This window comes from Camelus bactrianus, chromosome 2 (genome assembly GCF_048773025.1).
Source record: "Camelus bactrianus isolate YW-2024 breed Bactrian camel chromosome 2, ASM4877302v1, whole genome shotgun sequence".
NCBI classification, from domain to species: Eukaryota; Metazoa; Chordata; class Mammalia; order Artiodactyla; family Camelidae; genus Camelus; species Camelus bactrianus.
In genome coordinates this window covers 82,034,541-82,059,790 of record NC_133540.1, presented here as the reverse complement: position 1 = coordinate 82,059,790, position 25,250 = coordinate 82,034,541, and the positions used below count along the sequence as shown (strand labels likewise).

General features: G+C 36.1%; 2 protein-coding genes across 4 annotated transcripts in view; both read left to right on the top strand.

Annotated features, from left to right (window-relative positions):
- Positions 1–12,780, top strand: part of LOC105078906 (transmembrane protease serine 11G-like) — a 36,117-nt gene extending 23,337 nt beyond the window's left edge. The window contains exons 5-10 of the mRNA XM_045504701.2: positions 289–449; positions 6,050–6,088; positions 6,766–6,937; positions 7,957–8,216; positions 9,639–9,781; positions 10,905–12,780. Of these exons, the coding sequence (XP_045360657.2) occupies positions 289–449; positions 6,050–6,088; positions 6,766–6,937; positions 7,957–8,216; positions 9,639–9,781; positions 10,905–11,066 (937 nt within the window). The 3' untranslated portion in view covers positions 11,067–12,780. The remainder of the gene's footprint in view (positions 1–288; positions 450–6,049; positions 6,089–6,765; positions 6,938–7,956; positions 8,217–9,638; positions 9,782–10,904) is intronic.
- An 8,463-nt stretch (positions 12,781–21,243) lies between these two features.
- TMPRSS11A (transmembrane serine protease 11A) overlaps positions 21,244–25,250 on the top strand; it is a 45,613-nt gene continuing 41,606 nt past the window's right edge. For 2 of the 3 annotated variants that reach the window (XM_045504692.2, XM_045504691.2), the window contains exon 1: positions 21,245–21,467. In XM_045504692.2, the coding sequence (XP_045360648.1) occupies positions 21,457–21,467 (11 nt within the window). In that variant the 5' untranslated portion in view covers positions 21,245–21,456. Of the gene's footprint in view, positions 21,468–25,250 lie in introns of all 3 variants that reach the window. The other variant, XR_006719140.2, reaches the window with a different exon arrangement.

Here is a 25,250-nt window from a genome sequence, read left to right as displayed (position 1 = left end):
AAAATTCATGAATTTAACAAGTGGTCTTGATTTATTTATCCAGAAAAAAATTCTAGAATTCTCAGATATTCTCCCCTCCCTAAATATGACCAAGTTTTATAAGCAGGAAATAATTCAGGTATTAACACCTACATGATACAGAAAGGGGAAAATCCATGACAATACAACGTATAAAATATTTATGTTGCACTTTCTTGAAGATATAACTAATATTTAAATGAAAAGTTATAAAATAATAATTACTATGGCTATCCCCTCACTCATTTATTCTGGAATTTTTTTTTTCAGGTCAAGTAATGAAGGTTTGAAAACGGATGTATTGCTTAAATTTCAGTTTGTTTCTAATGATGCAGACACAGTAAAAAGGCAAGCTGATAACATTCTGCTACAGAAGTTGAGATTAAATGAAAGCTTCTTGAAGACAGATACTTCATCACCTTATCTTAGAGGCAAGAAATACCATTTTTCTTCCCTTGATACAGTTTATCATTTTAACAATCTTCTTATCTACGGAGAAATCTTCTTTATTTCACCATAAAATGAAACCACTTTTCATTTTTGTCTCTTACTTGGTAATAAATAAATCCCCACAGAATCAACACCAAAGATTATCTTTCTTTGGTTAATACGGAAACAATCATAAAATAAGAATTATATGATAACTCAAACAGTAGTATTTCTTACTTTTTTAAAGAAGAAGTCTTGGTCAAATTGTTTTAATTAATTAAGTATTCATGTGATAAAAACCTACATTTTGCCACTGATACAGTAACCCATAGTAACCCATATATAGTAACCCATATTTCTGTTGCAATACTCTCTCCAATCTGAATTCAGAGTGTAAGAGTGGTGTGGGCAAAGAAATTACAATATGTGAGGCACAACATGATTTGGCTCCAGTGAAAGGAAGTATTTTTTTCTTACACTCCCACAACCCTTCCTAAACACAAAGGATAGGATTGCCCAAGGGCGTGGAGGGGATAAGGAAGACAAAGATGCCAGACTCTGAAAGTACCTGTCTCAAACATAAAAACACCATCTCATTTGTAACACAGACACTTACCTGGGTGATAGATGTCTGGGGTCTAAGATTAAACAAAACTAATTATAATTCTTAGACTATTGTTAACCTTCTAGATTAACTTTGAAATTGTCATATTTTACCAGAACAGTGTAAGTTGTGAAATGAGATTTAAAAGCTGACAGATAATTACAAGTTATAAGTCTTCCCTAGGTACTCTTTCTCCCAAATTGTTCCAGAGGGCTAGAGCAGTTATATTATGTTTAAAGATGAGAAAACTGTATCATGGTTTTGGGCAAAGTCAGAAAGAAGAAGAAATAGCCTGAAGATAAGAAGTCTCTGTAAGTAATGTTCAACATTCAGTTTTGCTAGTCATGCAGATAGAACAGAGTAGACTCTGAATCCAACACACCGGGCTTTAGATACTAAAGACAAGAATTCCTGAAGGAAACATTTTGTTGAAGAGATGTAAGTATGTATGAAATTTTTGTTTTTAAAAAAATCTAATTTTGATTTTCAGCTCCCATTAAGCCAAAGATTAGAAACTTAAGACTCCATCATTTTTGGATCTATGCCTCACCCCCCACCCCCACTCTGTGACGTTAGGGGACTTAGGTCGTTCAGTGTTACTTGATCAGGTTGGTCCATGAAGGCACCTGCTGGTGATCCATCCATCACTGGGTCTTCACTTGCCTGTCTAAGTAAGTTACTATTAAGACATTCCTTATCCCCAGGGAATGGTCTCCTCAGATTCATAATTTATCCTGAGACTTCTGTGCTTCCCAAGGGTACTTGGAAATTAATTTGTGTATTTTTAAAATTTTACTTCTCTCTGCAAAAAAATTGTAATTCCTTGAAAATAGGAAATGTATCTCTGTAATTACAATCATATTCCCAAGATTAGCAAAGAACTTAGCACGAAGCAGGAACTTGGTATTTATAAAGTGTAGTATTTTTAACTCTAAATGAACTCAGTCTCTTGAAAGTGGGCATGAAACAAAAGCAGTCTTCTAAAATTAATAAATACCACAGAACACTGAGGAATCCAGAATCATTCTTTTTTTTTTACATAGGGTTTTAAAACTACGCTTAAAAAAAAAAAAAAAGAGGGGGAGAGGTTATTACATATAAAATTTAAAAACCAAAAGTTGAGTTTCATAGGGTAAGAGAAATCATTAAAATACACAGTGTATAAAGAAAAAATGCACAGAATGCACTTCAGGAGAGACTGCAGAAACCAAGACTTAGAACACAGAAGACCTGTGACCCAGCAGTAAATGCAGTTAGAGCAGTTCTTGTTTTGCAAAATGAAAATAGTCACAACAGTGGAATGTATTCTTTAGGAAAATGTTTAAAAAGTTTTGAAAAGTACAAGTACAAACAAATTAATATAATGTATTATTTTATGGACTTTCTCGGGTATCTTTAAAAATGCTGATACGGGGAAGCTGAAGAACTGGGAGATTGTACCTTTCTAAGAATTGTTCACTTCTTCTAGCTTGTCCATTTTATTGGCGTTAGTTGCTTGTAATAGTCTCTTATGGCCCTTTGCATTTCTGTGGTATCAGTTGTAACTTCTCCTTTTTTGTTTCTGATTTTATTGATTTGGGCTCTCTCTCTTTTTTTCTTGATGAATCTGGTTAAAAGTTTATCAGTTTTGTTTGTTCTCAAATAAACAACCTAACCTTACAACTAAGCAACCAAAGAAAGAAAAACAAACAAAACCCAAAGTTAGCAGAAGGACATCATAAAGATCAGAGCAGACATAAATAAAATAGAGACTAAAAAAAATTATGGAAAAGATTAATGAAACTAACAGCTGGTACTTCGAAACAATAAACAAAATTGATAAACCTCCTACAGTCTGTTGGGTGGTGCCAGGTCTTGGGGCTAATAGCCCAAGCAAGATGTCAGCTTCCAGGAGAGCTTATGCAGATGAATACTCCCTGATACGTTTGACACCAGCTTTTATGCCCCGAGGGTGAGCCACAGACACCCCTCACCTCCGCAGGATACCCTGTAAGACCAGCAGGCAGGTCTGTCCAAGGCTCCTACGAAATCATTACTTTGGTCCTTGGCCCTGGTCCACATGAGATTTTATGTGCACTCTTTACAAGTGAAGTCTCTGTTTCCCCCAGTCTTGTGGAGCTCCTACAATTAAGCCCTACTGGCCTTCAAAGCCAAATGCTCTGGGGGTTCCTCATCCTAATGTCAGGTCCCCAGGCTGGGGTGCCTGATGTGGGGCTCAGAACTCCCACTCCCATGGGAGAACCTCTGCAATATAATTATTCTCCAGCTTGTGGGTCGCCCATCCAGGCAGTAGAGAACCCAAATATATCAAGTGTGCCCCTCCTACTGTCCCGCTGTGGTTCCCTCTTTATGCCTCCAATTGTAGAAGATCTTTTTGAGTGGGTTCCAGTCTTTCTAACTGATGTTTGTTCAGCAGTCAGTTGTGGTTTTTTTGTGTTTGTGAGAGGAGGTGAGATCAAGGTCCTTCCACTCCACCATCTTGACACGATCTCTGAAACAGAAGTTTACTAACACGTATACATGGGAGGTAACTAGGGGAAAATGAGTAACTCAGAGAGGTGGCTTAGAATTCAGTGTTAGCATCTTCACCAAAGAACAGGAAATTTGTGGAGAAATGGCAGGACAAAAGAAAGCAGTTTTTGTCTTCTAGGAGCAGAGAAAAAGGCTAGTTAGTAAAGTGTGTTATGCAGATTCCTCTGGTGCCCTCTCCAGGCTGACAGGGTCTAAAGTTTTCCCCAGGGACTAACCTTTTTCCTTTCTTGTAGAGAGGAAAGGAGGGACACCTTGGTAATTTTATGTCCTGTTTTTAGGCAACTAGGGAACTCACAGAAGGCTTTTCTTGTATCTGCTTCTTCTCAATTACTTTCAGCTGAAAATAATTCTTGTGCCAAAGAGGCATTCTTTTGGAGTGGCATAATCTGTTACCCTTCACACTCTAGGGAGGGTATAGGTGGTAGTCTTTTTTAAAAAATAATTTGAGTCAATTATGCTTGTTTTTTTCCACAATGTATTTAAAATGTATTAACTTTGCCTCTAACTCTATGTGAATTATCTGGGATCAAAGTCAAATAAATGTGATATTACTTTTATTCACACAAGCATAACCTAAAGCTTTTGAATATTTTAAAATAATTTTTCTAGTCTCAAAGTTTTCAGCCAGTGGCTCTTTTACCTTTTAAATTTAGTAGTATACTTTATAGCAGTTTTTATTTAGCATAAGAATAAGTTAACCAGAAATGTTGTTTTTCCTATTTCACTTAACCCATTTTGTGGTTTGTTTTCAATCAAATACTGTGCTATCTTCTTTAGCCAGATCAAATATCCCACACACTATTCAACTAAATTTTATTTTAGGCAGGAAAGTGAGAACAGGAAAGAAATCACAACAAATCACAAATTTTAAAAAGCTGACTAATACTCTAAATATCATACAATCCAGAAAAAAGATTTTTTAATTCATTAATTACCTCATATATCTCTATAATATCTTACTATTTTCCCCTTACATTTTCTTTTTGGCTGTATACTCTGATCACCTCTTAAAATATCAATCTTTTTTTTAACATTTTCTATAGAATAAAAAGATAACTCAAACTTTCTACCAGTATGCTTGATTTTTAAAATATTATTTTCAAATAATTATAGACTCATAGGAGGTTAAAAAGAAATTTACAGAGAAATCTCATGCACTTGTACCCTTCCCCAGCCTTCCATAATACAGTACAATATCAAAACTAAGAAACTGAGATAGCTATAATCCACAGAGCTTATTAAGACTTCACAGTTACATATGAGTTCATTTATATGTGTCTTTGTGTGTACAGCTCTATGCAATTTTATCACACATGTAGCCTTGTGTGACCACTACAATCAGTATATACAACTGTACAATATCAAAACTCCCTGATGTTACCTCTTTAAAGTCATACCCATCTCCTCTACCCATACTTAGCTTCTGCCAACCACCAATCCATTTTCCGTAATTGTATTATTTTATGAATTTCACATAAATAGAATTATGTATTTTGTATCTTTTTGAGATTGACCTTTTTAGCTTAGCGTAATTTTTTGAGGTTCATCCATGTTGTATGTATTAATAATTTTTTCTTTGTTACTGCCAAGTAGTGTTCCATAGCATTCTACAGTTTAACCACCTATCCACTGAAGAGCATTTGGGGAGTTTCAAGTTTTGAGATTGAAATGAAGCCCAGTGAAGCTGCTATAAGCATTCATGTACAAGGTCCTTCATGAAAATGTCTCCATTTCTCTAGGATAAATGTTGTAGAGTATAACTGCTGGGTTGATAATCATTTTTGGATTTGAAGGGAACAAACAAGCTACTTTCCAGAATGGCTATGCAACTTTGCATTCCCATCAGCAATATATGAGTGAACCAGTTTCTCTGTATCTTTGCCAACATTTGATGTTATCACTGTTTTTCATGTTAGCCTTACTGATAGCATTCCTACCTAGACTCTCTACTATTTAACTCATATTTTAATAAATTGGTATGGCATTAATGAATTAGATACAGTCATCCTTCCTGGCAAGCAATATCCTTCCCCATGGCAATGATTTTATAATTATGAACCAAGATTTTCCCAGGGTCCATATATTGTCAGAAGAAGAGTTTAATTTATATCTAGGCCTCTCCTTTTTGTAGGATTTTATTTATTTATTTATTTATTTATTTATTTATTTATTTATTTATTTATTTATTTTATAATTTTTTCAGAGGGAGGAAGTAATTAGGTTGATTGATTGATTGATTGATTGATTGATTTTAATGGAGGTACTGGGCATGGAACCCAGGACCTTGTGCACGCCAAGCATACACTCTACCACTGACCTATATGCTCCCTCCTGTAGGATTTTATTTAAATTAAGAATTTCTTGATTAATTCAGTTCCTCCCAACCAGAAATATTCATGTTATATAGGTGGAGTATTTTAAATTATACTTGTTCCATTGCTGAGCAATCATCTTTTTTTTTTCCAGATATAAATAAAGTACATGCAGAGCATATCCTGAACAGCTGTAAGTTCAAGAATATTATCAAGATGCATAAAATTCAAATACTTTAAAAATATTTCCATGTTTACTATTCCCCAAAAGTATATAATGTTTCTGAATGGATACATAATTTAACTCTATCATGGGGAAAAAACTGTTGCTAATAATTGGGAATGTCTATGTGAATGTACTTGCTGCTCTCCTCATAAAAGTTTCGCTGACTTTTTTTTTTATGAATTCCCTTTTATCTTATTTACTTATTTTTATTTGGTTCATTTTGTTAAAGCAGAAAATACTGCTTAGAATTTAATGACACTCTCTAACTTTAATATGTGAACTTTGACATTTATGCTGTAGTGGTGTAATGACTGTAATACTAGACAAGTATTTTAAAAGAGTACAAATGGCATTTTTCTACTGTAAGTAGTGTACATTTCACACTAAAAATTGTCAGGTATCACTACAGTAAACTACCTACAAGAACCGGACCCAGCAAAGTATGAAACAAATTTTAAGTTAAATTGCGGTACGTATATCAAGGAAGGTGTTTAAATTTTTTTAAGATAATCCCTTTTTCAATGTGAATAATCATTTCTGTCATATAATTTTGATTATTTTAAGGTTACCATCTTTAACTATGTGCCAAAAGTACCCACACACAATTATAACTCCGGAAATAACCATCTAATTCCCTTCGACAGGTTGCGGTTTAGGGAGGGAGTTCCCGTCCATGGAAAGAATTGCTAATGGTAATGTTGCAAAGAGAGCTGATTGGCCATGGCAAGCCAGCCTTCAGGTGGATGGTGTCCATTTCTGTGGAGCATCTTTGATCAGTGAGGAGTGGCTCCTGACTGCTGCTCATTGCTTTGACATGTAAGACCTCATTCTGTACCAACCAGATCACCAGTTTCATCTCTTTTTCTCACCTTCACTTCCTATAATTCTTATCCCTCTTTCACTGATCATCTTAGGCCCTAAAATGGTATTCATAATTGTCCAGCAGACTTATAAGAAGCAACAATTACTGAAGAATAGTAAAAAAAGGAAAAAACTTAAAGAGTACCTTCAGTTCCAACTGCATATATAATCTCCAGCAACCTCAACTTTAAAAACAAGTCAACATTGCCAAAAGTTAAAGGCATTCACCAGTTTTCCTGAGATATCTTGTGGATTAAAAAAAAAAACTCAGTTAATAGTATCCCAACTTACAAACTAATATCTGATTATCCCACTTGAGTTATCTTTGGTGCTGTGCTTTTATTATTTGTATGCCTTCTGAAGATTTAACATATGAGACACTTGGAGATAATAAAGAGATACAGTAGCCCTAGAGAAATTCATATGAGATGGGGAAATATTCTGGATAAAATTTTATCTAAAAAAGAAAGGATGCAAAAACAATATATAAAGTTTGGCTCCAATTCGCTCTCTCTCTCCCTTTCTCTTTTCTTCCCTCCCTTCCTTCTTTCCTCCCTTCTTTCTCTCTCCATAGATATACATACATTTATATAACTGTGCATGGCTATGAGTGCACAGGTGGGTTTACACATGTCTAGTTTTTTTTTTATTTATATTTTTCTCAACTAATCGGAATTACTTTTACAACCAAAAATGGCAATAATACATTGTTTCCTTAAAAAAATACCAACTTCTCATCAAGGAAGGAGAGTAGTTTAAGCTATCTTAGTATGGGGGAATATGTTATCAGCTAAATGAAAGCAAAGCAGTCCTAAGGGAGAGGCATCAAATAGAAGGTGGAAGGATCCCAATCAACAACCACCTTAAACAATTTGCCCTTCTCCCACCCTTATGTCCCATGCTCATCCAGAGTCCTGGGCAACTTTAGATCAGAAATGATCTAATCCAACCATAATCTTTTAATCTGTAATCAGTTACAAAAACCCCAAACTCTGGATGGCTAGTTTTGGAACAACTCTAAGCCCTCCACTAATGAGAAGAGAAGTGCAGTCAATTATCATTCACGAAAACTATGCTGCCCATAAGCATGACGATGACATCGCTGTGGTGAAGCTCTCCATCCCCGTCACATTTTCCGACGACGTGCACAGAGTCTGTCTCCCAGATGCTACTTTTGAAGCCTTGCCTGGGAGTAAAGTGTTTGTTACTGGATGGGGAGCACTGAAAGCAAATGGTGAGTATCTCAGCAGAAACTCCCAAGCAAAAAAAAAGAAAGCCTATCCCCCACTGGAATGGAGATGTAAAATAGGATACAAAATCAAAATATAGAAAATAAGAGATGAAGTCAAGATGTCCCATGACGTACATGGCAAAAACAAGAAAGAAATCCAGATATGGTGAACTATGAAGGCTGCTATTACTATTACATAGTATCTATGTTAATTGTCTTCTTTATGGGGTATTTTGGAAACTACATAGTCATAACTTTCTTTCCAAAAATAATTGAAGCATTTTTTCACATGATTTTTTCTTTCTGTTGCTGAATATGTAGAAATTCTGCTGTGGCTGCATGATACTTAAAGTATCTGATTTACGAGCAGTAATAATGATAAGCTTCTGTAATGTGTCATATAGCTAAACAGAAACAGCCTTAAACAAGCAATCTGAATGGCGCTCCTGATGCCAAATATTAATGGGGCCCTTCTGATGCATGTATCTATGGAACAGTTTTTGAGCCTGAGAATTTATAAAGTTGACAAGTATGGCATTTTATGACACTTACTAATACACAATGAATTGCAAAGACAGACCTTTAGATCCTAATGTAAGTTTCCAGTTCTTATGTTTCTTGGTTGGACTTATTATATACAATTTAATTTACTCTTGAATTTCTGATTCTTGTTCTAGATGCTTATTATGACACTTTAGTCTTATTTATGTACTTGCTCAGGGTATACCTTTTACCTGAGTCTTTATCAGATGGTAGTTAGCATTTTTTAGTAATAAAGTACTTTTTAAATTAAGGTACATATATTGTTTTTTTAGACATGATGCTATTGTATACTTAACAGACTACAGTGTAGTATAAACATAACTTTCTATATGTGCTGGGAAACCAAAAAGTTTGTGTGACTTACTTTGTTGCGATATTCGCTTTATTGTGATTGTCTGGAACCAAACCTGCAGTATCTCTGAGCTATGCCTATAGAGCTGTGTCCTTTGTGGTGAGGCAGATTTCCAGATAAGGTAAACTGTCACAGATTACCCCAGGTGGTGCCAAATGCCCCGGCTTTAAATCTAACATTTTCTCCCATTTAGCTATGTGACTATGGCTAAGACTCATAACCAGGTGAGCTTTGTTTTCCTCATTTGAAAAAGAGAATACTCATATCTATCTTTGGTGGCTGTTGCTAGGATTAAATAAGACAGTGAGTAAATGTGCCAAGCATGGTACATAGCACATGGAAGACATCCTAAATGAATAATAACTTACATAAATAAATAAAACTTACATCTGAAGACTGTAAGCAAGCCTACAGCCGTATAACCTCAAATACATGTTTTATCACTGGTCCATCCTTCTCAAGAAACAACAATTAATTATCATAAGCAACAATGTGGAAATTGTTCACCTATTTATTTTTTTCTTCTCTAGGTCCCTTTCCCAACACTCTGAGAGAAGCTGAAGTAGAGATCATAAGTAATGATGTATGTAACCGCGTTAGTGTATATGGTGGTGCTGTGTCATCAGGCATGATATGTGCTGGATTCTTGAGAGGAAAACTAGATGCCTGTGAGGTAAGAATAGACTTAAATTTGCAAAGTGAATCTGTTAACAGAGATGGCCTTCCTGAACACAGACCAATGACACTTCAAGTGACTCTATGAAATTAAATTGTGGAGAAGAGAGTATAAAATAGAGGGAATGGAAGAACCATAATAGTCCTTGTTTATCACTGTTTTGTCCAGAAACATATGTAAAAAATAATCACCAGCTGCAAACTAGAGCTCTGATTAGAGAAAAAGACTGCAAGCAGATGACAGAAACCAAGTCAGAAAGACACAAAATCACTGATTCAAGCCATAGTCATATCCAATAGTTAGGTATCTAATTCCTCTAATTGTAAGGCACCATGGGATGTGATCTGCAGTAGTAAAGACACAAGACCGTGGGACCCCCATAACTACCTCAAACAGGATCATTTCTCTTATTTAAAAAAAAAAGTTCGTAAGGGGCTTCCACATAATACCTCTTTTAAATGAATAGGCTCATTGCTAAAAGATAAAATTAGAAGTCATTTGTCTAAATTTTGGGTTAAATATATGGGGAAGTCCTCATGATTCACACACTCAAATCAGTTCACTTGGCAGCAAAATCCTTTCTGTAATAAATGGTGCTCATTTGTTTGGATTGCCCTTTGCATATCTTCCTCCTCTCAAACCTACTGCAGCAGTGATACAGCCTCCCAGACACCTTCCTATCAACTAACGTGAGTGGAACAAGTTGAGATTCAAATTCAAAGCAAGAGACTATTCCTACCTAACAGAGTTAGGAGAGGCTTCATGGAGGAGGTGACGTTTAGGTGAGCCTTGAGGTTACCACTTATGTAAGAATTGGATGCCTGGACTTAGGTTCAGTTTGTGACCTCTATTGAGAGGAAACTACACAAGGATAAAACTGAAAACTTAGCTTTATTCACACTACTTTCCAAGTAAAAACATTAATAAAGATAAGCAGAGATAATAAGATAACAGAGCGTTAATAGATTTAATTATCATATTAATACTAATGGTAAGTAAAAATAGTTAGGTTTTCATACTTCAAAATATCAATTTATTAGACAACCAGATTCCGATTAACTCATGTTTCTGACATTCCTTTTTGTATGACATTGATATTTTTTCTTCTTCTTTCCTCCAGGGTGATTCTGGGGGACCTCTGGTTATAGCAAATGATAGAAACATCTGGTATCTTATTGGAATAGTAAGCTGGGGAATGGACTGTGGAAAAGAAAACAAGCCTGGAGTTTATACCAAAGTGACTCGTTATCGGGACTGGATTAAATCTAAAACTAACATCTAATGCAGCAATCACCTCTGCAACCAAAGTGCAAACGTCATGTGTAGTCTCTAGCAAATTGTGTTTAGTATGTACTGTGATGTGTATTGTCATCAGGTTTCAGATGCAAATAACCATGATCTGACAGCTCTTCCCTCAAATGTGAAGAAAGCAGGCTTTCTTTCACGTCACCTGAAGTGTTTTGCTGACCATGAGCAAACAAGATACTGTTAATGCCACAAAGATCTGCCATTGCTAAGGGTATCTGATTACCTCCTGCCTCACCTTTCTGTCCCCACTACACACTTCCTGTTTTAGAATAATCCAGCAGTTTAATCAGATAAGTACTAGCTGGCTAAATACTCTTTATTTTTCTCCTGACACAGCACCTTGCCCTTCCCTAACTCCACAGTATTTATCTTCCTTGTCAAATAATGCTCATTAAGAATCTGTAGGTCCACTGTACCAGACAAAGCAAGATAATTCGTCTTGGCCAATGCTAACATAAATGATGGAGGGGCACTAGACACGGAACCAGGACATAAGAGGTGGCACTACTGTTAAGTCCTTTCCCCTTTGCCCTTGGATGAGCATTTAACCTCTTTCTGAAACTTGAAAAAAAATTGACATTTACATTTATACCCAATAGTGAAGATTTTAAACCCTTTAAACAACTACACTAATGTTGACTTTGGAACAAGAAATAAATCCTTGGATCAGATAGAAGGAGAACTGGAAATACTGCCTAGCGCCGGATTTTGTTCTAAACTATGTAAGAATGTCTTTTGGTATTCAGAAAATAAAAGCAGTTCCTTGGACTTTTTGCCAGATGGGAAATGAGAAGAGGCAAGAACTCAATGAAAGAAGTTGCTTTTCATCTCTAAGAACAGGAGAGGTGCACCCTTCAGTAGCTCAGATCATAGAGCAGAGGACTGTAGACCAGACGTGTGTAAAAATGGGAGAGGTTCCAATCCTGGTATAAATTTACTTTTCACTTCTGTTAAATTATTTGCTAATGTAGTTTATTTGCTAAGCAGTTTTATTTTCAATCAACACCAGAACAATTAAGGGACATACTGAATGAGAAGCCAATATAAATAATATATTCATAAATAACTTACATGAGAAGCCAATATAAAATTAGAAATTCATAGACAATCTGATAAAAGATCTGGAGGAAGACTTTATTAGTATAATATTTAAATTCACTGTTAAAATGATAGGCATTCTTTGAAGAATTATATTTATAGAGAATATTTAAAAAAGAAAACATCTTTGGAATGGTTTATTATATAAAATAGTCAATTTCATACACATTTAATGCATATTTTGTGGCACTGTACATTACTATGGACTAGTGTTAAACAAAACTCAAAATTTCCCTGTGCATCTAAACCTTTATTTGCTTCCCCCTTCCTTTTATGAATAATTTAGTTAATTAAATAACTGTTATGTTAAGACTTGAGTTTTATATCAAGAGTCTCTTACCTCATATATTATTGTATACATTAAAATATATTTATAAAAATAAACTTAAACTCATTCTCTTTGAATCATCACTGTATGGCAGAGCTTCTCAACCTTGACACTGTGTCAGTAATGCCAAGATAATTCCTAGTTGACAGGGAGTTAGAGGGGCGGCAGCATCCTCTGCACTGTAGAATGTTTAGCAGCTCTCCTTCTCTCTATACACTAGATGCCGATAGTAACCCTATCAAGTTGTAACAAACAAAAATGTATTCAGACATTACCAAACGTTCTCTCAGGGGCAAAATCACCCCTCATGGAGAACCACTGTCATGGGATCAACACTCAGAGGAAAAGAGTCATTGTGAAAAATTTTGTACCCACAATTTCCTTACATGAGTTTGGGAATATCTTTCTTCTCCCCCTTTATATAATGCTGATGCGTTGAAAAAGTTTAAAGACCATCCATCATGATCAAATTCACATTTAAACAATCCTAGTCAAAGTAAGATCACTTGGAAACTGAACCTGGTTGGAGAAAGGCAGTATGAAGGCTGAGTTGATACAAGCAAATAATTCACGTCTAGATAGATGGATGAATGATAGATAAATCAGATAGACAGACAGACAGACAGACAAATATAGATGTAGACAGATCTTTCTATAGAGATACAGAGATCTCTACATAGAGGTATCTATATAAATCTGTATCTAGAGAAAGAAATTTGTCAATTGGATTGTGCAATATGTTAACTAAGAACTTAGACCAAATATGTTACTATGCTGCCATCTCCTGGTCTATGTTATTTTTAAAAGATATTTTATTATAATTTCATTTCAAGCTATAAATTACGTGATCTGTTTTCCAAGCATAGAGTAAGACAAAGAAAAATCTGTCAATCCTGCCCCAATTTTTCCCTAAAGCAATTCAAGTTTAAAGTTTTGTGTATCTTTTCACATTGTTCTGCTTATATAAACATAAACAAATGTATCTATTCATTTATAAAAGGTTTACCCACTTTTTTTTCCCCAAAAAGACACCATTTTACACACATACGCACACACAGAATATTTGGGATTTTGTTTCTGCCAAGATGGTAAAATAGCATAGCATACAAATCAGCCAAATCAGGTAACTGTGGACTAAAGAGGTAAATGTGTACCCTGGGCTAGGAAATCAAAAACCCAGGTGAGAGACTGGGCGATCCAGAGCTGGAATACGGAGGCAGGGCAGGTGGCTGATGCCCAAAGTGGGATAAATGAATAGCTGAAAGAAATTATTTTTAAGTTTTACTCTGTGTCCCCCACCACCCTGCCTTGTCTTATATTGCTCTGGACAAAGTTCACCTGTTTTTCATACCAGAAACTAAACTCAGCAATCCAGACTACCAGTTTTGGAAGTATCAGGGTCAGTGCTTATGAAGAAGAGGAGCTTTTAGACAAGGTGGCAGTGAATCAGCTGCTTTCAGAAATTCTTTTCCTCACCCTCACTCCAGACCTCCAGCACTGGTGGATTCAAATGTAAAGAGTTGGTTTCCTCCCAGTGCTGCTAAGAACCTAGCTCTGTAGCTATTGCTCCTGTGGCAGGCCTTGGCCTGCAGAGGAGAGCCACCGCTGAACTCAAGCCCCCCTCACTGGCTCATTCCTAATGCCTCTGGATAAATGGCATGGGCTTTCCCATGGTGCTTAGTCAATCTTCAGCCTGCTACTTAGCTGTGTCTACTTTTCCTCTGCAGAAGATAAAGGCTTCTTTGTCACTCCTCTCACATTTAACTGATTTTAAACAGCTCTCAATTTCTCCTTATCCCAATGCAGGGCAATGATGCAATTTAGCAGTAACCAGCCAATTCCACTATCTCTGTAGGCATTTCTCCTTCTTACCTTTTAGGTGACTGAACTATCACACCTGCAATGATGATGCCTTTACCAGGTGGTTTTCCCAGGTCACTGCAGCTGTCACCTTATGCCAGAGATTAACTGTGACTCACGTGCCACTCAGAATCTCTTCTTTACTCAATAGTCAGGGAAATGAGTTTGTTGGTCCTTAATTTTCTGGCTCCCAAAGTGGGATCTGAGGTACAAAAGATTTATTGGGGGAAATTTCTGTGAAGAAATTGAGATACATGCTGGAAGAGGCAAAGAGACCCTGTAGGATGCAGTTCAGGTCTGACATTTGTGTAGAAGACGGGGAAGGAAGAAGAGTTAGGTAAGAAAAGTCTCACATGGCAGTGCAGGTCCAAGACAATTTGGCCAAGCCTATCGGGAATCCTCCAGTTAAAGTCACCCATCACAGAAGCCCCACGTTTCCTAGGAACATGGCTGCCTTAACGAGCCTGCTGTGCTTGGTCAGAGGCTGAAAGAAGCTTGTAAGAAGCATGACCAGTATGAGTGCTGAGGCGCACTCAGAGCACAGCAGCTGGGGCATCTGCCAATTAAATTCTCCTAAATAGAAGATCCAAGAGGCACATTTCCCCCATCAGCACAACCATGGATCTCTGCCTAAATGTGCACAAAGGCAGACTCCAGAAAGGATTAGAGACATAAGTGAGAGGGAAAAAAATGATTAATACAAAAAAAGGAAGAATATCTTTGTGACATGATAAGGGATAAATTGTTAAAAGCATAGGGAATATTAATGTAAGCACCACCTTCCCCTGAAAAAATACATGTGACCATTCACTGCTTCTGTTAGGTAAATAACACCATGGGTAGAAAGGAAGAAGATATTTAAAATACTTAAAACTTAACAGGTAGTGATATCTAGACTATACCAAATACTCTTGCAAATCAACAGAAAAAAGAACAACCTCATTAGAAATATGGGCAAATGATATGAAAAGGCAAGTTATAGCAAAGAAACAAGAATATAAAACAAATGCCTAAAGAATTAGTATTCATAGAAACGTAATTAAAACAAAAGTAAGGCACCATTTTACACCAAATAGACAAATAGAATAATGGTAAGTGTAAGCAAAAATGTAGACCCTTCGTGGACGGCTGATGTGCTAGCAGTTGATTATAGTTAATTTATATATACTAATGTCCTATGACCCCAAAATTCTATGATATCCCATATCATGCACAAAGTCACTTTCAAATTGTTTCCAAGTACTTTTTTTTCAGATTAGATCATCTGGAAAGGTTTTAATTTTCCCATATAATTTCAAGCACAAACAAAAAAATCAAGAACACAGCAAGTTTTCATTTGCAAGAGTTTAACTATGAGAGTAAGAGACTTACATAGAAGGAAAAATAAATGTTCTCAGGTAATGCTGCTAACCTTCACAGTCCTCAGAATCAATGACCCATCTCTAATTGCTGAAGGAAGGAGAGAGTATTTTCTCAGTTTGAATAAACTTCTCCAGGTTGTTAGAGTAAGAAGTAAAGGGTCATCCTAGCATTCTATGCAAAATAGATGACATAGATTTTCTCTCTCAAAGGTTCAGGCAGAAGAAGAAAACAGGTTTTGTACATTGATCTTTTAAATAGATTCTCATAGTTACAACTAATACTTGTAACTACCTGCACTAACTGGCAATTTTGGTTGGAATAAATACATTAACACATTCCCTTCTTTTTGTTTTAATTAAAAGTGTGGACAGTATAAGAGCTATGCCTATGATATTCCTTGATCATTATCCAAAATATGTCCTTTCTTTTGCATGGAACAGGGTAAAGAGTCTCCATAAATCTCTAGGGCACTAGCTTTCATAGGGACCATCTCTCAGGAGATACAGATATGCTGAGTAAATGGGATTCCTATTATGCCCTACTCACTTCATTCAGAACTGCTTCAGTATGATATGCTTCATGTATTTAGTTTCAGCAAAAAAAAATTCATTTAGAAGAAATGGTTTCCCTGCTTCATATAGCCCCCCCCAAAATGACTGTTGTAATTCATTGTTTTAAGAGGACATTTGTCATATTTTTTGATTTAGTCTAATAGAATAGGAAGAGAGGTGGGGTATAGATTCTTACATAAATGAGGAGTAAGACTTTGAAGAGAATAAATGCAGTTCATGACAATTCAATGGATTTGGGAAACCCAGGAATGGATAGAGGGAAATTCAGGAATAACGTTTTGTTTAGTCATATTCAGTTTGAGATGTCAGAGACAGATCTACATAGGACTATTCCAGGAGGCAGAACTTCAATGCAGAAGAATTATAGTAAATATGTAAATGCATATATTTCAAACTGTGGCAATGGATTAGAAAACACAGAAGATGAGTTCCGTGATATTCAATTTGGCAATGATTTCTTAGAAATCAAAAGAACAGGGAACAAAAGAAAAAATAGATGAACTGGGCTACTTCAAAATTTAAAAGTTTTACACATCAGTGGACACTATCAACAGAGTGAAAAGGCAACCCAAGGAATGAAAGTAAATATTTGCACATCATTTATCTAATAAGGGATTCGTAGCCAGAATATACAAAGATCCTCTACAACTCAACAAGTAAAAAACAAATAACCAAATTCAAAAACGAGTAAATTACTTGAGTAGAATTTCTCCAAAGAAGATATACAAATGGAATAGGTACATGATACACAGCTCAACATCACTAATCATTAGGGAAATGCAAATCAAAACCCCAATGAGATATCACTTCACATTCATTAGGACAGAAAAAAAAACAGAAAATACTAAGTGTTGGCAAAGATGTGGAGAAACTGAAACCCTTGTGTATTATTGGTGGGAATGTAAAATGGCATAATTTTTATGGAAAACGGTATGGCAGTGTCTTAGTCCATTCTGCTGGCATCTATAACAAAAGTACCATGGACCAGGTGTCTTAAACAACAAATAATTATTTCTCACAGTATGGAGGCTGGGAAATCCAAGCTCAAGGCACTGGCAAATTTCATGCCTGGTGACAGTCTGCTTCCTAGTCCATTGGCCATCTTCTGGCTGTCATTTCACGTGGCAGAATGGATGAGAGAGCTCTCTGGGGTCTCTTTTATCAGGATACTAATCCCATTCATGAGGGCTCCACCCTCATGAATTTATCACGTCCCAGAGGTCCCACCTCCTAAGACTATCACACTGAGGGTTAGAATTTCAACATATGCATTTTGCGAAGACACATTCAGTCCGTAAGAAGTGATTCCTCAAAAATGAAACATGGACCAAATTAAACATATGACCAATGATTCTACTTCTAGGTATATATCCAAAAGAATTGAAAGCAGGACAGATATTTGTACACTTATGTTCATAACAGCATTATTCTCAATAGCCAAAAGGTGGAAGCAACTCGAGTTAATTGACAATGAATAAAGAAAATGTGATATATATGTATGTACAATGGAATATTATTCCACCTTTAAAAAGGATATTCTGACATACACTACAACATGGAGGAACCTTGAGGACATTATGCCAAGTGAAATAAGCCAGTCACAAAAAGACATATCGTATGATTACGCTTACATGAAGTACCTCTAAAGGTACCTGAAGTAGTCAAATTAATAGACATGAAGTAGAATAATGGTTGCCAGAGGCTGCGGGAAAGGAGATATTAGGAGTTAGTGTGTAATGGGTACAGAGTATCCATTCGGAAAGATGAAAAAGTTCTGGAGATGGATGATAGTGGTGGTTGCAGAACAATGTGAATGTGCTTAATATCAAAGAAATATACACTTAAAAATGGCTGAGATTGTAAATTTTGTGCTCTCTATACTTTATCACAGTAAAAAAAAAAAAAAAAAAAAAAAAAAAAAGAGGGAGAAACAGAAAAGGAGGGAAGGTTGAGAGAACAAATAAGATGGCCATGTCAAGACTGAGCCAGAGACTAGAGTTTTTAGATACAAGCCAAATAATTCGGGAGCTGTGAGAACTAAAAGAAACAGAAAAGGATCTCCCTTGACCTTTGCAAGGAGTATAGCCCTTCTGACACCTCATTTTCAGACCTCAAGTCTCCTGAATTGTGAAAGAATAAATTTCTGGGTTTTAAGCCACTCAGTTTGTGTTAACTTGTTACAGTAACCTCAGCAACCTAACACAATGATGCAGGAGGCAAGGTCATCAGCTGAGAGTGATAAGTGAAGGGAGTTGAGGAAGAGGAGAGGTGAGAAAATGTTGTCCAGGAGTGTGGGAAATCGAGAGGCCTAGGAACTATAAAATGACAACCTACACTAGGAGCCCACTTTAGGACAACAGAACAGAGACTTAAAACTTAGATCAGTTTGTGTGTTTTTCTACAGGCTTGTTTATCTGCACAAGGGTGCAGGGGAGGAATCACAGAAAGTTGTGTTCATCCAAGGTTATTTTGTCACTGAGAGGGTACAAAGTGAAAGAGAAGTAAAGGAGTTGACCATATGTGTAAGGAAGGGATTTTAATGAATTTTTAAACTACTCTAATCTCCAAGTACCCAAAACATACCCTGGCACATCACAGGAACTGGAAAAATATCTACTTAAAGAATTACTGAATGCCATGATGTTTAACATATTAGGCGTCTCTGAAATAACCATCACACAGTAGTCTGAGCAACCATGTGCAGTGACTCCTAAGCTGTGTGATACTTTTCAACTGTCCATTTGCAGTATGAGAACACTTGTCTCCTTGGGTCAATTCTGTAATTTCCCCTTAGCAGAGAGAGGCCAAAAATATTGGATGAAGAATATCATTCAGAGAAATATCTTGCATATCACTCAAGAAAGGTATATTGCTATTGTCTCATGATATAATCCTTATGCATTGCAACCGTTTCCAGTATTTCACTATTTCATACTCAACCAGTTAGTCCTCTACCCTCCAGGAAAGAAAAAGCTAAAAAGCAGATGACTTCAGGGCCGAAAGAGAAGTTCTGAGCAAACCTCCTGCCGTGTTCTGCCCTGCTGACATTCAGGGTAGCCATCCTTGGATCTCAATACAGTTTCCAATTCAGTTCTTACACATGCCAGCTAGTGTGGGGGTGCATTCTGCATGTACTGTTTAATTTTTTTCTATAATAACCTGGAAAGCTGTTGTTAATTCCATGAAGAAGCTAAGATGCAGAAGGTTTAAGCAGCAGCTATGTGGGGAGCCAGGATTTACAGAAAGGTGTATCTCCCACCAAGTCTGGGCTTTGTCTACCAGGCCTTCTGCCGCCCACAACAGAAGCTGTCATTTATTACCAGATAGCATGCTAGGCAGTTCCACATACATTGCTATCATTTAAATCTCACAAAAGTAATGCACATAACCAGCTCAGTTCATGTAAGAAGAAACTGATGTTCAAAGGATTTAAGTAGCCTGTCCAGGTTCACATAACTTTCAGGGCATCAGTAGTCCATTCTAAGTCCAGTTTCCTTTCACTATTCCATGAAGCACTGTGTCAGGAAAAACAGCAGGGAAGGGAAGAGGAGGGAAGGGGAGGGATGGGGAGGGGAAAGGAGGGGAGTGGAGGGGAGGGAAGGGAATGAAAGAGTGTAACCATGTGTGCTCCTTGTATAGTTCAATAGAATAAGTTTCACTAAGTGTTTCTGTAAATAAGAAAATAAATGTGTATAAACTAAAGGCCTAACAATAATAATGCCTAACGTTTCTGTAGTGCTACCATTGCACAAGGCGCTATTCTAAGCATTTTAAATTTATTAACACATTTACATTTCAGCCTACAAAGTAGTCACCAATATTATTCCTATTTTACAGACATGGAAACTGCTAAGATTTGAACCCTGGCATTCTGATTCTAGAAAGTCTATGTGCTTAAAGCACTATGTGGTACTAAGATGATTTCAATTGTACTTTCCCAAGCGATGACCCCTGAAAACCTTTATTTAAAGTAGTGTTTCCCTTTAAATGGGTATCATTTGGTTGTAAGATTATAATCAAGGCTAAACGCTAAGTATATTCATACTTCATGTAGCTGTTAAAAAGAATAAGGTGGATCTGTGTCTCTTCTAAAAGAACTTCTAAAAACTAAATAAAGACCAGATTGTACAAGGATGTGTGAAGTATGATACTGTTCAATTAAAATATTCATATATGTTTTTCTATGACTATATGTGTGTGTCTGTAAATGCTTAGTATGTTCTATAGAGATGGACCCTCGTAACACTAGTTGCTTCTGAGGAAACTGAAAGGAACCATGATTAGGACATGGTCAAAAAGAGTTTCAGCCTCATTTCTAATGTTTCAATATTCACAAAGAGTTGGTAATTCATGATGTCTCACTGAAAAATTACTGAAAATAATCTTTGTTTCCCTGATCTCTTTTGTTTTCTTCATTCTGATAAATGTCTCTCTCTCCCTCTCTCTCTCTTTCCATATACACACACAGGTATTTAAATACATAGAGAGATATATGTATAAATATATATTATATAAATATAAATTAAATATGCATTTATTACCTTAAGTCATTTTAGGAAAAATCTAGTTTGATATGAATTTATTTGTATGTACTCTGAGAAGTAGGTATTTTAAAAAAGAAAAATGATTATGTATTAATAAATTCACTATACCCTGGATACATGAAGATAGCTGTTGTTTAACAAAAATTTTAGGAGTATTTCCTGAATCATATTACAAATCTAAGTTTTAAGAATATCTGATTATTTTTATTGAGAGCTTTTATGTGAAGGTTTCTTTAAGATATTTGTATACCTACAAATAATCTTCTTTAAACTCTTAATGCCAGTGCATTCCTAAGGTATTTCTCACTCAAATCCTTACAACCAGTTTCTTCTCCCTTAAAATTAGTCAATACCAAAAAGAGAAATACTGCCTTCTTGTTGAGACTACACTGTCTTTGGGCTGTTTTCTTCGAGCCATTCTATGGGTTGAGGCGTCTCTGTTCAGACTTGTTGAACTAGTTTCATTTCAACTACTTGTAATGTGTTTCCTTATTTCTTCCAGCTGTAGATCTCTGATACTGCTAGAGATTTCATATAGTTGACTAGAAAGTTGAGCTGAGTGGATGCAGATCTCTTAAGATCAGATTCTTCCCCCCACAGATGATGTATCGGTAAGTTTTGTTTAATAGTGGCTTGTTTGTTCTACTGTCTGTCAGTGCCTAGATTTCTGGTGTGGTGTGTTGGATCCTGTGAGGCGTCCTCAATGGATTCAATCTGCACAGGATGTTGTGAAATTGTTGGAATTATCTCTACAGTTAAAATCAATTACTTTGGTATTAAAAATCATTATTAACATTAGTTCATGTTGCCAAGTTCAATAGTTGGGATCTTAGAAGAAGTTAATGAAAAACTATATTACACTGTGTCCTGATTGCTTCTGATTTGACAGGGGTTGGTGGTGAGGGAGAAAGGTGTTAATTTGAGAAAAGTCTCCTTTCAGCAATCTGACTAAAGTTAGCTTCTGTAACACTTTCCCTTCAGCTGTTTTTCCTTGTACCTTATCGTCAGTCACTGGAAATTAATGCAAATTGGGAGGTCAAAAACTGCAGACACATCTGCCTTCACCATAGACATCTCAGGACTTCTTAGAGGAGAAAAGAGACAAGATCCAGACTGGGGAAAACATGTTTTACTGTCTAAAATCTTTCCTATTAAATATTAAAAAACTAGTTTTCAAGTTTTTTTTCAAAATAAGGTTTGCTATATGTAAAGGAAAGAAAAAAAATAAGATTTCTTGGCATAATCTTTGATACAATTAAAATAGTGATTTTAAACATCCATGAAGACAATAATATTTCACCACTGCTTAGATTTACGCCATTTTCAAAACATTTTTACGTATGTTATTTCATTTAATAGTCGGGACACCCCTGTGAGATCAGTAGAACAGGTATCAGCTCCCATTTTAAAGAAAGAAATCTAGGGAAACAGAAGTCCAAGGGGCTTCCCTGTGTCTACAGAGCTGCATAATGTCAGAATCAGAGAGCTGCAACCCACAGCTCCTTAAGTCCAGCCTTCCGGGACTCTTTCAGCCTCTCTACATGGCAAGGATTCTACCTGGGGAATTCACAGATGAGAATTTGACACTAGATAGGTAACTAAGTTGTCAACTTCACTGGGCTTCCTTCCTCCATTAATAAAATGCACATTTGGATCAGTTCTTTAGGGGGCACCTAGTAATTGCCAGAGGGTCTCTGAGATCCTTAGACAGGGTCTGCAATGCTTCACACACAATGTGGCATTCCATAAATATTTGTTAAACAAATTAATGAGTAAACGAATGCAAACGTCTAGAATTAATGCTTTGCTTATTAAAATTCATTGAATTTGAAAATGCATACTCCATGTCTATGGAAATCATAATATTGTAAAGGAGTAGTTCCAACCACTCATATTTCACATTCCCCAAATAATCCATTTAAAATATCAAGTCTCACGACTACAGACAGTAAAAGTCTTCTTTTCCGATAAGTATTTATGTGTCTATAGAAGTGTTTTAAGTCTAAGGGAAGTAAATTTTAGGAATAATATTAAGGGTCAGTCTCATTTCTCAGGATATCCATGGCACTTGTTGGTTGAGAAAAGGGATAGTGGGAAACACTGAATGTTATGGCTTCTTTAAGATAAACTCATGGAACATTAATCCAGGATTTGGAGGATTTGCTGAAGATGGCAGGTCACACTAACAGGCAGGCTTAAGGATTGAGGCAAAGCAAGTGCTTAATAATTACTACAACACCCTGTGTCTCACCTACACTACTTCTGTGATGTGTTTTACAGTTGTGCTCACTATTCTTAACACTCTATTAACAAGAAATACATGAAAACCTTCTTAAAATATATTTGATTCATATCTTTGCTTTTCTGTTCTATTGAAACTTGATCTCTTTTCTATGATTTATGACCCTCTTCTCTACCATTCAGAGATAGTCTTTAGTGTTCCAACTTTGCTGTGAATAGCCATTTGCATTTGCCTTTAGCAAATTCATATCCCTACTTTTTCCTACAAATGTATTAGCTAGGTGATACATTTATTTAAAATCTCAACTATTTCTCTTATAAAAGATAAAATATCAAATGACTCATTCATCTGAGATTGCTGTTCTATTCCCAGAAGTCTGGCATCTCTATCGCTCATTCTTTTTGGCATTGCTTAATAAATGCAACAGTTAGATTTTTCCTTGTCATTAACCTGCTTTAGAGAAAAACTCCTGGGAAAGTCTTTGCAAGTATTCACGTTTTACATTTTAATTTCATTTTGAATACTCATTTTAATTAACTTGTTAATCTGCCAAGTCCATGCTCTGTAGCACTCAAAAACTTATGTTCAGAGTTAAAGGCAAAATAACAAGGTAAAACTTCCATGTTACTTACTGATCACTAAACTTCATATAAATTATCAATTAAATTTTCCTGTTTTTTTAGTTTTCAGCAGACTCAGCGCTTTCTAGGTGCCGCAAATGCACTACATTATATTAGCTCATTTAATTTTCACAGTTCTATGATTAGGTACTATTATTATCTCCATTTTATGGATGAAAAAGTAACAAGTTCTACATCACAGGCTAATGAGTAGAAGAGCTGGGATGTGAAGCAGTCTGGAGCCAGAGCCTGAGCTTAACCATTAGGATATCCTGTTTTTCCTTCTTTTTGATAATTTTCAAGAGAATATCACTTCTTGCTTTTTAATTTAAAATTTGAGTAAAAAATTTATAATGCTAGTCCCTCAGTAGGGCTTTATCTATATTCATATCATTGAAATTTAAAGACTGGTTTGTAACATCTTCTTCTTTTTTTTGCTTTTCTTCTTTTCAATTGTCTGGCAAACGGAGAATAATATATCTGTAGATAAAATAGGGAGGCTGGCAGATATGTATATGAAGTACTTGGAAATGGAGATGATAGGAATTTGTGTTTGGGTAAGTATATGAATCTATATTGGGTAGTAGTTTATTTGGAGTTATTATAATAGCATCTACCATCTATTAATCTATTTACAAAATATGCATCATTTCCACACATTATCTCATTTATTCGTTACAATACTATAAGCTAGCTATTGTTACCCAACTTTATAGAAAACGAAAGCTGTCTGCAAATTGACTTATTGAGCTTTAAACCCAAGCTATACACACCATCCTACCCCCAATACAGTCATACTTATGTCTCTGAAACATCTGGGCAATGAGAAATTAATCTGCTTGGGATACAAAAATAATATAAGCAACATTTGAATAGTATACTACTAAAGGCTTTCACCTTCATTATCAGAGTGGCTTGGTTATGAGTGGTACAGATAGATTTGAATTCAGACAGGTAAGGCCTCCCTCCAGCTCTGTAACCTGTGTTAGTTTTCCTCTCTGATCTTCAGTTTCCTTCCTCTTTAGGGAAGGTGGTATTAGGCCTACCCCATCAAGCTGTGGCAACAAATACATCAGATAACTCCTATGAAAACTCCTGGCCCAGAGCAGGAATTTGATACCTGCCAGAGTGTTACATACACTCACTTCAATGCCTCACATCTCAGGGCTGTATTTATTATCACCACTTTATAGGCAAGAAAACTGAGATTCAGAGAGGTTTCATGAACTTCTCAAGATACACGTTAAAGAGTTACAAGCAGGGAATGAAGTCAAAGTCTACCAAAAGGTAGGGCAGATCTGCAATTCAGAAGGCCCAGAGAAGATCTGTCCAGGCAGGTAAAGACTTAATGGAAATTTTAAAGAAACTCTTTGTCTTAGAAAACTCCTGTGTTTTTGTGTACTGTTACATTATTACCACAGTCACAACACTTTGACAGCAGCTGTGCAGGGTTTTTCCCCCAAGCAATTCTCTAACACCAGCTGGGTATCCTGTAATTCATTCAATTCTGACACTAACCAGAACTAGTGCAG